This window comes from Myxine glutinosa, chromosome 8 (assembly GCF_964187855.1).
Source record: "Myxine glutinosa chromosome 8, kmMyxGlut1.1, whole genome shotgun sequence".
In the NCBI taxonomy this organism is placed as follows: Eukaryota; Metazoa; Chordata; class Myxini; order Myxiniformes; family Myxinidae; genus Myxine; species Myxine glutinosa.
The window spans coordinates 47,990,735-48,004,981 of NC_136268.1; the positions used below are offsets into that span (position 1 = coordinate 47,990,735).

Below are 14,247 nucleotides of genomic sequence, written 5' to 3' on the forward strand. Positions count from 1 at the left end.
ATGACCCCAAACACACTTCAAAAAGCACCCAGGAGTGGTTCAACACAAAACGCTGGACTGTTCAGAAGTGGCCAGCAATGAGTCTAGATCTAAATCCCATTGAACACCTGTGGGGAGATCTGAAAACAGCAGCTGGGAGAAGGCACCCTTCAAATCTGGGAGAACTGGAGCAGTTTGCACAAGAAGAGTGGGCCAAACTACCAGTAGAGAGGTGTAGGAAGCTCATTCATGTCTATAGGAAGTGCTTGACTGCAGTTATTTTGTCCAAAGGCTGTGCTACCAAATATTAAGTCAAGGGAGTCAATAATTTTGTCAATACCATTTCTTTTTATTTTCTGATTTAAAATTAAGTTCTGAATCAAAAATAAAGGTTCTGTAATATTAACAGTGAAATAAAGAATTGTGGAGACCAAGTACTTTTGTCAATTTCAACTTATTTTTGGAGAAAATTGTAGTTATTTGAAAAAAGTGCAAGGGTGTCAATATTTTTGGCCACGACTGTAATTATCAGAATTTTCAGAACGCATCGCCCAAGTGTAAATAACAAAGTAAAATCTACCATATAAAACACAATGCCAGTTTGTGTGTTTGTACTGATGTCTGTCCCCTTTCATAAGTGTAGGTTTTAAAGGCAAATTTTTAGCCGCGTCGCAGACGCTGGTCATAGAGTGCACTCTGCTGTTGTTGTTGTTCTTCTTGTTCTTCTTGTTCTTCTTGTTCTTGCAGAGAAGACAAAACCTCAAAGCTCCACCCATTCTGGGAACCATAGCTCCACCCATTCTGGGAGAGGCTTCATATAAACAAATATCCACCATTTTATTAACTCGCATAGCTTTGAGGCCTGTTTTGTAGGCCCGTGGTGTCTTCCTCTCTCACACAGTTTTATTTCAAATCAAATTCGATATATCATTTCATTTTTCACAGTCGAGAACATAGTTTTAGACTCGGTTGAAAAAAAACGGGAAGAAAATCCGATGAAAGTTGCCCTTTATAGAACGAAATGAATTCTCAAAGGCCTGTAACTTCAAGTCCATTGAGATATATATTTTTTAAATCGCGGCATGGTCAGTCATACACCGCCTGAAATAACAGACGGGAAAATGCCGAGATATATTAAAAATTCGTCCATTTGATGACAATCGTCACGATGAAATATTTAATTTATACGTCGTCACAATAATGTGGAGAGAGGAGCATAGCTTCGTTCACGTGTCGCCACACACGGGAAATTGCCGAGATATTTTTTTTTTAAATCGCGGCATGGTCAGTCATACACCGCCTGAAATAACAGACGGGAAAATGCCGAGATATATTAAAAATTCGTCGCCACACACGGGAAATTGCCGAGATATATTTTCACTTTGCACAAAAATAACATCAAGTAATCGAATCAATAGGAATGTCCTGTGCCTATAACATCGACGTTATAGGCACAGCTGCATCGAGGCATTGTGTAACATCGACGTGGCTTTTGTTTTAATTAAAACTTTTTGTACTTGTTTAACACTAATGTGTGCTTACTATGGTCTATTTTTGAGGATAAAACAAACTCGAAAAACATTTTACATAAAAGAGTAATTTTGTGTCTTCCATTGGAATTGTAGATGGTGACTTGCAAACCGAGCCTCAAGGGTGGTGTACAGAAGTGTTTTTTTTCAATAACAATAAATACAAGGTGCAAGGAGGTGAAATTCGCTGCACGTGATGTGCAACGCGAGCGTGCAGAGTAGAAGGGGTGTTCATTTATGTCTGTAGGAGGAGAAGAAGAAGAAGAAGAAGAACCACCTTTAGAGGCCATTTTTTCCCCGCAGAGCAGGGGTTGGCCTTTTTCGGGCACCGTGGTCCCCTTTTTGAAGCAATGTTTTATGGCCAGATGACCTTCCTTCCGCCAACCTGTTAGTCCCTCTTGCGACAAACAGGGGATTACCAGTGAACTGGTACTCAATTTGCCGACCTCGGAAGGATGACAGGTTGAATCAACCCCCCTGGTGTTAATTCAGCGATCGACCGGGATTCAAACCCAGGATCCTAGGATCCCAAGCCGGCACCCTAACCGCGAAGCCAACACCAACACCAGGTCTGTAGGATGTCTAATAAATAAAGAAGATATTAAAGCGCGGCGTTACGCGCACTGCTTGCGAGCAAGGAGGAAGCGGACAAGCGGTAACTTATAAGCGTCTTTATTTCAGGAGCTCACTGTAACACTGGCGCGCTCCGGGCTGCGCGCCCGGTGTATATCATGAGGCCACGCCTACCCCTCGGGCGTGGCCACCGCCAACTTGGTGCGCGGAATGATGTCACCACGCCAGTGGGCTTTTGTGTCCGCCACACGCGCCCCCCCAGAATTCCCGCGCACCTGGAGGGCCAGTTTGCGGGGCAGACGAATGACCCGGCCGAAGCGCCCCCTGGCGATCGGCGGCGTCCGGGGTGCAGGGATGCCAGGTGGGATGCCCCTGGCTGCCCCTGGGATGGGTGCAGGACCGGGGGGTGGCGTGGCGGTGGGGCTGGGCGGTGCCGGGGGTCCGCCCGCAGGGGGGCGGCCCCGACGTGGGGGTCGGGCCACTGGCGGTGGATGGTCCACGTCGAGGTGGGCCGGCTTGAGGCGGTCTACCGAAACGCGGTCAGGAGTACCGCCGATGTCCAGGGTGAAGTGCTTCGCCCCGGTCTCCAGCACGCAGAAAGGCCCGTCGTACGGGGGCCGCAGTGGTGTCCGGTGGGCATCGTGGCGGACGAAGACGTACTCCGCCGTGCGAAGCTCCGGGGCGACGTGCGTCGGTGGGTGCCCGTGGCATGCCGTTGGCACCGAGGCGAACCTCTGGGCGGTCTCTTGCAGAGCGGAGCGCTGCTGTGCCGCGGACCATGGTGCCGTGGAGTCGGGGAGGAACTCGCCCGGCACCCGCAGCGGTTGCCCGCAGACCAACTCCGCCGCGGATGCGCGCAGGTCCTCCTTGGGCGCCGTCCGGAGGCCCAGCAGGACCCAGGGGAGCCTGTCGACCCAGCCGCCGTCGCGGAGGGTGGCCCGGAGTGCGGCCTTCAATGAGCGGTGAAATCGCTCACACAGGCCGTTAGCCTGGGGGTGGTAGGCCGTGGTTCGGTGCAGCCGGACCCCAAGCCCCTGCGCGACCGCCCCCCAGAGCTCCGAGGTGAACTGGGGGCCGCGGTCGGACGAGATGTCTGAGGGGGCGCCGAAATGGGCGACCCAGGTGGCGATGAAAGCCTGCGCGACATCGGCCGCCGTTGTCGACGCCAAGGGCACGGCCTCCGGCCACCGGGTGGTGCAGTCCACCATGGTGAGGACGTAGGTGAAACCCCGCGAGGGGGGCAGAGGTCCCACCAGGTCCACGTGGACGTGGTCAAACCGGCGTTCCGGCACCGTGAATGGGGCCAACGGGGCCTGGGTGTGCCGGTGCACCTTGGCGCGCTGGCACGCGAGGCACGTCCTGGCCCAGCCACGGACGGCCTTCCGGAGGCCATGCCAGACGAACTTGTCGGCGATCAGCCTTTGGGAGGCCCTCGCGCCCGGGTGGGACAGGCCGTGGATGGCGTCAAACACCTGGCGCTGCCAGCCCGCGGGCACGATGGGGCGAGGACGCCCGAGGGAGACGTCGCACAAGAGGGCCGCGCCCGCGCCGTCGAACGGCACCTCGGTGACGCGGAGGCCCGTGACGGCGGTCCGCAAGGCCTGGACGTCGGGGTCAGCGGCCTGGTCCGCTGCCATCCGGGCATAGTCGATGCCGAGGTGGACTGCGTGGGCGACGGCCCGGGAAAGGCAATCCGCCACCGGGTTGTCCTTCCCCGCGACGTGCTGGATGTCCGTCGTGTACTCGGACACGGCCGCGAGGTGACGCTGCTGCCGGGCCGACCACGGCTCGGTGACCTTGCCCATCGCGAAGATCAGCGGCTTGTGGTCGACGAAGGCAGTGAACGCACGGCCCTCGAGCAGATGGCGGAAGTGCCTGACCGCCAAGTGAAGCCCGAGCAACTCGCGGTCGAAGGTACTGCAATGGCGTTCGGGCGGGCAAAGCTGCCGGCTAAAGAACGCCAGCGGTTGCCAAGCTCCACGCAACCATTGCTCGTGCACCGCGCCCACCGCGTAGTCCGAGGCATCGGTGGTGAGGGCGATCGGTGCATCGGGCGCCGGGTGCGCGAGCATGGTGGCGTTAGCCAAGGCGAGCTTCGCGCCCGTGAACGCCGTGTCCATCTGCTCGGTCCAGGTAACGTCGCCTTTGCCCGGCTTACCTCGGAGAGCTTCGTGCAGGGGGCGCAGGAGCTGGGCGATACGGGGCAGGAACCGATGGTAAAAGTTCACCATGCCCAGGAACTCCTGCAGCCCTCTGATCGTGTGGGGGCGCGGAAACCCCTTCACCGCCTCCACCTTGGCCGGCAGGGGGACGGCTCCGTGCCTGGTGACACGGTGCCCCAGAAAATCGATTATGGCGGCGCCGAACCGGCACTTTGCGGGGTTCACAATCAGGCCATGCTGGCCCAGGCGTTCGAAGAGCGTGCGGAGGTGGCGTAGGTGCTCTTCGCGGGACGCGCTGGTGACGAGGATATCGTCCAGGTAGACGTAGACAAAATCCAAGTCGCGCAGGACGCTGTCCATCAGTCGCTGGAACGCCTGAGCCGCATTCTTCAGACCGAAGGGCATGCGCAGGAACTCGAAGAGTCCGAATGGCGTGATGACCGCCGTCTTCGGGACGTCCTCCGGCCTGACGGGGACCTGATGGTAGCCACGTATGAGGTCCACCTTCGAGAAGAAGGACATGCCCGCCAAACGGGCGGAAAAGTCCTGAATGTGGGGGACGGGGTAGCGGTCGGGATTCGTGGCGTCATTGAGACGGCGATAGTCCCCGCACGGTCGCCATCCCCCGCCGGGCTTCGGCACGATGTGCAGCGGCGACGCCCAAGCACTCTCTGAGCGCCGAACGATGCCGAGTCGCTCCAGGGTAGCGAACGCCGCTTTTGCCACCACCAGCTTCGTCGGCTCGAGGCGGCGTGCCCGGCGTAGACCGGTGGCCCGACGGTGGGGATGTGATGGGCCACCCCGTGCTTGACGGCCCCCGCCGAGAAGGTGGGCCGCGTGAGGGCCGGGAAGCCGGTGAGGAGGCGGGTGAATGCGTCCGCTGCCGGAAGCGTACAGACCAACGTGGCCGGAACCGAACCGTTCGGCAAGCCGCTTGGCAAGCCGCTCGTTGAGCTGCTCGACGAGCTGGGCAACGCACAAGCGAGCGAGCTGAACGTCTCGGCCTGGACAAGACGTCTGCGCTTTACGTCGACCAGGAGCCCATTAGCACACAGGAAGTCCGCGCCAAGCAGTGCCATGGGCACGTCGGCGGTGACGAACGTCCATCGGAAAACCTGCCCTCCGAACCGCAGAGAGAGGCAGCGTTTTCCGTACGTACGGATGGGCGTCCCATTCGCGGCAAGCAGCGCGGGGCCCCCACCCGCGGCGTGCTTGTCTGACGTGCCGGCGGGAATGACACTCACCTGCGCTCCCGTGTCGCACAGGTAACGGCGCCCGGAGAAGGTGTCCGTTATGAACAGCAGGCTGCTCGAACGGCCGGCGCTCATCGCCACTATTGAGCGCCGGCCCGGGCGTTTCCCGACCTGTTGAAGGAGCATGGCGGATGACACTGCCGAGCTTCATGGCCGAACTTGGCGTGGAACCAGCACCAGGTGGTCGAGCTGGAGGAGCGCGGCTGGCTCTGCCAGGCCGGTGGAGTTGGCGGGTTTCCCCGCGGTGGCGGTTTTCGCCGCGGCGGTGGGTGGGGCGTGGCGGCGGTCACGAGGTGCGTATCAGCATGCTGCGTATGCTGTATAAGCTGATGCTGTGGATCAGCAGCATCAGCAGCATCAGCAGCATCAGCAGCATCAGCCTCGAGGGCCGTGACGGCCACGCCGACTCTCGCCTGCGTGTCCGAAGCGGCGAAGTACCTGTCCGCCTCGGCTGCCAATGCTCGGGGTTCCGTTAGCCCGGTCCCGGCCAACGCGAGGCGAACCTGCGCTGGAAGTTGGCGACGGAAAAGCGCCCGGAATAGAGAACCGGGGGCTTCGTCGCCCAACAGTGACAGCATATAGTCCATTCGGACCGACGGGCGCGTGTCACCGAGCTCGGGGAGATCCAGGAGGCGGTCGGCCCGTGCGTCGTCCGTGAGGCCGAACGTGGCTAGGAGTAGCCGCTTGAGTGCCTCGTACTTGTGGCCGTCCGGTGGGTGGCGAAGGACGGACACAACTTGAGCGGCCGTGCCGGGCCCGAGGGAGGCGACGACGTGGCAATAGCGCGTGTCATCGCCGGTGAGGCGCCGAAGCTGAAATTGGGCTTCGGCCTGGGCGAACCAGACTTCGGCCTGAGCCTCCCAAAATTCGGGAAGTTTGATGAAGTTGGCCATGGCAATGGCGTCGCGTGTGGAAGGATCGCTCCGGCAGATCCATCGTCGAGGGGGTTACCAGTAAAGCGCGGCGTTACGCGCGCTGCTTGCGAGCAAGGAGGAAGCGGACAAGCGGTAACTTATAAGCGTCTTTATTTCAGGAGCTCACTGTAACACTGGCGCACTCCGGGCTGCGCGCCCGGTGTATATCATGAGGCCACGCCTACCCCTCGGGCGTGGCCACCGCCAACTTGGTGCGTGGAATGATGTCACCACGCCAGTGGGCTTTTGTGTCCGCCACAATATAAGCACACCTTCAGGCATGCTCACGAGGCTGCACTGTCGAATAAACTGTTCCAACCCTTCATATTTGACAGGCTTTTTACTCATCCATCAATATCAATGAAGAGTGAAATGCACTGCTGCATTTGTGGTTATGGTTGCAGTTGCTTGAAGTCTTATCCTTCTTGGGAATCCTGAGATCCTTAAAATAAACTAAAAAGAGATTTATAACAGAGCAACTAGTCATTTATGTTTTAATAAATTATGAATTTTCTGAATGAAATTTTTTGCAATCAGGGATTTTTATGAGTTTGTCAGGGAATGCCAACTAATCCAGTACGAAAGACAAAGGAGATTTACATACATTTCAAAGTATTCTTAATTTAGTATCTTTACAATTACTTCTCAAAGATATTCAACTTAAGAATTTTGAGCTGTTATTTTGGCTAAAAATCAAAATAGCTGGTGGGTGTAATGTATTTGCCAGCATTTTAGGATGAAAAAGGAAAAGGTTAGCATGAGTAAGAAAATAATAGGATGAGATATTGAACCTGGAAAAAGACAAGACATGGGATGATACAGCAAATACAATACGTGAGGTGTTCACTGTGCAATAACTGGCAACCTTTTGTGATTTTTCAACATGCATTTAAATTTTAAGAGGCTCATGCTCTTTACAGAAGCAAGTTGAGAATCGTTTCTAGGCTGGATCCAATCCGGCATAATTCGCCACTCCGACGCAAAATACTCGACTGAATGTGTAGGATTTGGTCATTTCTTCAGGGTGCTTGAAATTTTTCACACCTCTTCCCAAAGGAAACCATAGGATTTTTACATCCACTAGTTGTTAAAGATCCATGGGCTATTTAACAACGAGTGCCAGCAGATGTGTCCCCAGGCTTAACGTCCTCACGGTTTAACGCCCTCCTGGAGGACGGTGCGCACAGTGATGCCTTGCACTACATGTAAAACACCAGGATGACAGTTGCTGGACCGAGATTGCCTAACTAATTATACATAAACATATTTATTGAAAAATATGAAAGTTTGTATTTCTTAGACTATCTTGCTCCAATAACATTTTGTACGCCCCACGTAATAATGATCAAAGTAATAATCTAGAGCAGAGTCGATGGAATGCCATCACAAATCCCTACACTTCTCATCTTAAGCAAAGTTGAAAGATGTCAAAACGTTCCACCAGGGATGACCCAATATTAAAAAATTTTTTTTTTTTTTTTTTACCCATTTGGCCCTACGTCCCCACCCTCTGGGGCATGAACCGGGGGTCAAATAAAAAAGAATCGTCACATATTTCATGCGTCTCCAGATGTTGATTGCATACACAAAGTTTCATTTTAAAATGGTTAAAAATGTGCCCGTAGTTGCATTTTTTGCTATTTGACCTTTTGACCTCGCCTCAGCGGGCCGGGCCAAAATGATACTGCTCTTGCATCTTCGTGCCATGTGGTAATCATAACTACCAAGTTGGGTGAATTCATGCACAACCGTTTAGGAGGAGATAGCGTGACGGACGGATGGACGGAGATTATACAATGTCCAATACCAGATTACAACATCCCCCCGTTTTCTTTTTTCAAAAAACGTGGGGATAATAAGAAAGATTTAATGTGATGCGGTGTGTTGGCAGGAGGATGAAATTGAAAGAGCCACGCCCACAGAAGATGGTGTATTTCTAGGTAAATAGGAAATATGGACAGCAAAATATACGATATAATTCAAAGGAGAAAAGAATTAATACAAATCCAACATAGAATAATGGAAAGCACCCTTTTGGAGATCATGTTGTGTGCTTTTTGTGCACTTAGGTTTGCGGCCTTTGGCGCTTGCCATTATTGTCGGAGATGCCCTGCACAAAATTGCAGATGGGATTGCTCTGGGAGCAGCCTTTTCAGTTTCCCCTTCTTCCGGCTTGTCCACCACGATTGCCACTGTGTGCCACGAAGTTCCACATGAGATTGGTAATGTTCCATAGCTTTCATCCCTGTGCTCTTTTCCCATTTATATTTCAATCGTCATGCCATGGAAGAGGTTTCCGGAACTGAGTGGCGTGCTAACGAGGAGGGGAGTGTTGTTGAAGCTGAAGGGAAAGGTGTATGCTGCATGTGTGAGAAGTGTTATGATTTGTGGGAGCGAGACATGGGTAATGAACGTAGAGCAGCAACGAAGGCTGGAAAGGGTGGAAATACGAATGGTTCGGTGGATGTGCGGAGTATCGTTGAGAGAGAGGAAGACAAATGATGAATTGTGAAAGATGATGGGAATAGAGCCTTTGATTGATGCTCTGAAGAGAAACAGGTTGAGATGGTTTGGTCATGTGTTGAGGAAGGATGAAAGTGACTGGTTGAGAATAGTGATGGAAATGAATGTAGAAGGAAGTAGAGGACGGGGAAGACCGAGAAAGACTTGGCTAAAGGTGATGGAAGAAGAAATGCGGGCAAGGGGGTTAACAAGGGGAGATGCAGAAAATAGGGAAAAATGGAGAAGATTGTCATGGGGAACGCAAGGCTAACCCCCACTCTTGCAGGGAAAATGGCCTTAAAATGCCTGTTGTTGTTGTATGCTATAAGTATTTGTATTATGATTATAATTTATGCTATGGGTTATAGCTGTTTCTCAGCTACCTCTGGGAGTGATGTCCCTACCCTATACAAGTCCTGGGCTCAGCTGTCTCCGGCTGACAATACCTGGTAGTATGGGCCCCTTGTCCAGGGTAAAGGATCCCCACTGCCTTGTGGGGGAAGCCTCTTTAGGACACTCGGATATCAAACCGCACCTGTAGCCTGGGCAGCTCTACATCGTGGATAAATGTACCCATGGAAGTCAGTGGTGGCACCAATTTTGGCATCACTGCACAGCATCTGCAGACAGCGGTGTCCCCTGTGGACATCAAGGACAGCTGTCATCATACCGACGACCTGGCCAGTCTGCTGCGCCTATGTGCATTAGACTTCACGTTGCATATACTGCACAGGCAGCCAATGATGTTCATAGGAATAGAGAGTGGGAGAAGGATAGCACACACCTCTATCACTTTAATTGCTTCTCTGTGCAGGTTTTTCCCTTCATTGGCTTAGTGAGGGAAGAACGAAGGGAAGAGATTCGTGGAAAACAGAAAATAACAACTCACACCATCATAATTTATGTTGCAATGCTAACCTTAACCCTACAACATTAAAGATGTCCCTACAACATTTTCCCTTCCCCAAACTTTGTCGCTTACACTCATTTTATCTCCCTTTTCATTTTTGTACCATAAATTCCAAATGAACATGCTTTCCAGCTTAAAATATGGAGGAAATTGTCTTCCATCATATGGACTCAAAAGGAAAGTGCTTGTCACCATTTTTGCCGCAAAAGATCCTTTTACTCTCACTAACAAACCACCAGGAAATACCTCTCAACTGCCACCTCAAGGCAGAAATTTGTACTACATACAGTAAGTCAGCTGAAGAAAGAAGTTACCCAAATGTGGAAAACGGTTCAAGCAATATTGTCTGTATCTGCATACAAGTTTACATAAGAACATGTTCATTCGCAAATTATCATCTACACTTGCTCACATCATTTGGTCCCCTACAATGTTCACTGATGTAATATTTCTCACACTGTGTCATTTCTAGGTGACTTTGCAGTACTCTTAGCCGTGGGCGTTTCTGTGCGTAATGCCCTCCTTCTCAACTTAGCTAGCTCTTTCACGGCACTTATTGGCTTCTATGCTGTGGCTAGCGCAACGGGGAGTGAAGAGGTCCAATGCTGGCTGCTCGCGATCACTGCTGGCATGTTCCTACACATCGCTCTAAACGACATGGTAAGTGGGGATGTACTGGAAACAGCATGAATGATTGCAACTGAAAGAAAGTTCTGGTGTGTTATATTGATGGCAGGATAACTTTTCTGGTCATATACTATTGTACTTGCCTTTGCATTGTCTGGCAGGATGGTAGAGATAGCGACTAACCGTTGAGCATTGTCACTTGGGTTTAAATCCTGACCGAACAATACACCGTCAGACTGGCGAAGGCAAGTTCTTGCATGACAAATTGTGCCGTCCCAAAAGAATGGATATTTGTTACAATGTCCTTCGCAAAGAGAAGGCAAGTTATCACCGGCAACTGTAACAAATTGGGACAAATTCCTGTCCAAATCACTTTCAAGAGCATCAGGCCTGGTCAGACGGTTCATAAAAGATGTAGGACAAAAATCTTCCTTGGCAAGACATTAGTAGTACAATAGACAATATAATAATAGGAGTAGTAGTAGAGACTTATCTCTGTTATATTTCTGGCAGGATAGTTGACTTGTCTTAAAGCACACCAATCACCGCTCAGAATTCCTAGAAGTTTCATTTGCTTTATACCTCTCCAACCCCCCCCCCCTCACCCCCCTTCCACCCCAAGCCCTCTTTCTCCCACAGATCTCCCGATGTCCCTGTTCTCTACTGTTGTGCTTGTGTGCTTCCCTCTCTCTCCCGCCATCTTGTCTCCCGCTCCCTTTATTATATCTTTTATGTGTCCGTTTATGTTTTTCGTGTTTAATGTTCGTTCTTACACGAGCCTCGATCTTGTATACAAAAACGAAAAAAACCTGTTCTGAGTGTCTCGACTTCCTGTGTCTTATTCCTTTTAAAATTTTACTCATAAGAAGCGTGTTCCTGATTTTCACTTTTCACGTGTGGGAAAGACTGCCCCGTTCGGTCATATTGAATGGTCTTGTGGAAATATGAAATTGTAAGGGAGTCTCAAGGGAGAATAAATTGTTTCATGTGAGACTCCAGCTATTAGAGGGTGGAGAGGAAAAAGCAAGAGTTGTCCACTTGCTGTGGCTTGGAAAGATCGTTTGGACATTCCCCGTAAGTAAGCTCTGGCTCAGATGATATATAATATGAGTTCCCTTAAGAGTTGAGTTCCATTACAAGAGAGGAGGCCATTAGGCCCAGCAAAGCCTGTGCTATTATAAACAATTTTTGGATGTTTGTCTGTGCTCTATCCTTTTAAATGCTGAGAGTGAAGCAAGGAAGCAGCACATGCTATTTTAAGTCTTTGGTATGACTCGGCCGGGGTTCGAACCGCCGACATCTCAGACTCAATCAGAGCAGACACCTTAAGCACAATACAGTGTAGAAACAATTTTCCACTCATTTTCTAACACTATTGTTGTGGTTTTTAAACATTTTTCTAACAGATGCAAGAGTTGAAAGGAAACAGCTGGGGTTGGTTAGTCCTGCACTGTTCTGGGTTCTTCTTCGGCTGGACAGTGATGTTGCTTCTGGCCATCTTTGAGGAGGAAATCTGCATCTGAATCTCCCCCTCGATTTCCAATAACTGTACTTCCCAGTTATTGTGCTATTTCCTATTTTAAATAAAGCAAGATACAGTCACGTGAAAAGTAAGTACACCCCATGTAAAGTTTGATTTTTTCAACATATTTCAACATACAGCTATTTGATGTTCATTTCAACAATATTGACAGATAAAGGTGATATAATATAACAAATATCATGAAACATTTACATTTTGTAGTCCATTGTATAATTTAAATAAACATAAATGCAAATTTTGCATGTGGAAAAAGTAAGTACACCCTTGGCTCCAATAGGTGGTATTGCCCCCTTTGGCAGAAACAACCTCAAGTAGGCGTTTCTTATAACTGTCTACCAGTCTCTGACATCGACTGGGAGAAATTTTTGCCCACTCCTCCATGCAGAATTCTTTCAGCTGTGCGATGTTTGAGGGGTTTCTTGCATGCACAGCTCGTTTCAAATCCCCCCACAACATCTCGATGGGATTTAGATCCGGGCTTTGACTTGGCCATTCCAGAACCCTCCATTTCTTTCTTTTCAGCCATTCCTTGGTGGATTTACTGATATGTTTAGGGTCATTGTCATGTTGCAAGGTCCACCCTCGGTTGAGCTTCAACTTTCTGACAGATGGCCTCACATTATCCTCAAGCACCCTCTGGTAGAATGAAGAATTCATAGTGGATTCCATGATGGTGAGCTGCCCAGGCCCTGATGCAGCAAAGCTGCCCCAAACCATAATATTTCCACCACCATGCTTTGCAGTTGGTATCACGTTCTTGTGGTCATATGCTGTCTTTTGTTTTCACCAAACATGTCTTCTGGTACTGTGTCCAAATAGCTCTACCTTTGACTCATCTGTCCAGAGCACATTGTTCCAGAAGTGCTGGTCTTTGCCTCGGTGTTCATCGGCAAACTTTAGTCTTGCCCTGATGTTCTTTCTGGACAGCAAAGGTTTCCTCCTGGCGCACCTCCCATGCAGATCACATTTGTGCAGCCTCTTTCTAATGGTAGACTCGTGCACTTTGACATCAACAGTGGCAAGAGCTACCTGTAGGTCTCGTGATGACATTCTGGAGTTCTTAGAGACTTCTTTCAGCATCTTGCGGTCTGCTCTCGGGCTGAACTTGCTGGGGCAGCCTGGCCTGAACAAGTTGGCAGTTGTTTGGAATCTTCTCCACTTGTAGATGATCTTCCAGACAGTCGAATGATTGATTTTAAATTGTTTGGAGATCTTTTTAAATCCCTTCCCAAACTCGTAGGCATCTATAACCTTCTTTCTGAAGGCCTCAGAGAGCTCTTTGATCTTGGCATGGTGACGCCACACACTTCAACAACAAAGAGCAAACCAAACGAAATGTCTGAGGTTTAAATAAGACAGGTTCCTCCAAGATCCTCTCTAACGATGTTCCAATCATTTGCACCTGAGCTGGTGCACCTGATTCTAATTTTAGGTATTTGAAGTAGTGATAAATGTAGGGGTGTACTTACTTTTTCCACATGCGAAATTTGCATTTGTAATTATTTAAATTATACAATGGACTACAAAATGTAAATGTTTCATGATATTTGTTATATTATATCACCTTTATCTGTCAATATTGCTGAAATGAAGATCAAATTTAGCTGTATGTTGAAATATGTTGAAAAAGTCAAAACTTTACATGGGGTGTACTTACTTTTTCACATGACTGTATTTGTCTGCCCACATGATGTTTTGTCTCCTTCATGAATGTAATTTACATGCATGCACACACATTATAATGTGGAAAAGGGAGATTTCTGTACTACTGCTGTTCAAACATATTCTGGTATTGCAAAGAGAATGTTGGGAGGAACACAAGAAAAGAATGTCGAATAATGAAGAGGGGAAGCAAGAAAAAAAAACATTGTGGAAAAAGGGTTTGAAAGTTCATGCCATGTATCGCTCAAGCAGGTTGTTCTGATAAAAACAAGCCCGATAGTCTAATTGTTGGAACCCATCTGTGGATCGGTCCCATCGGCCGATGGGTCTGACCCGTTTGGCGACCCATCTGTGGATGCACGAGAAATGACAATGCAGACCCATCGGCCGATGGGTCTGCGCCATCTGCGGATGTGTTGTTCACCTTGAAGGAATGTGTATGCATCAATGGTGGATGAGTTAACCTAACCCTAACCCTAACCCTAACCCTAACCTAACCCTAACCCTAACAACCCTAACCCTAACCCTAACCCTAACCCTAACCCTAACATGTGGGTTAGGGTTGTTAGGGTTAGGGTTAGGGTTAGGGTTAG

The 14,247-nt window shown here is 49.9% G+C and overlaps 1 protein-coding gene across 1 annotated transcript in view; it reads left to right on the top strand.

Moving 5' to 3' along the window:
• LOC137432462 (zinc transporter ZIP4-like) overlaps window positions 1-13,682 on the top strand; it is a 93,345-nt gene extending 79,663 nt beyond the window's left edge. Inside the window, exons 9-12 of the mRNA XM_068124421.2 lie at window positions 8,302-8,350; window positions 8,480-8,632; window positions 10,295-10,482; window positions 11,856-13,682. Coding sequence (XP_067980522.1) covers window positions 8,302-8,350; window positions 8,480-8,632; window positions 10,295-10,482; window positions 11,856-11,972 — 507 coding nt within the window. The 3' untranslated portion in view covers window positions 11,973-13,682. The remainder of the gene's footprint in view (window positions 1-8,301; window positions 8,351-8,479; window positions 8,633-10,294; window positions 10,483-11,855) is intronic.
• The last annotated feature ends 565 nt before the right edge of the window (window positions 13,683-14,247 follow it).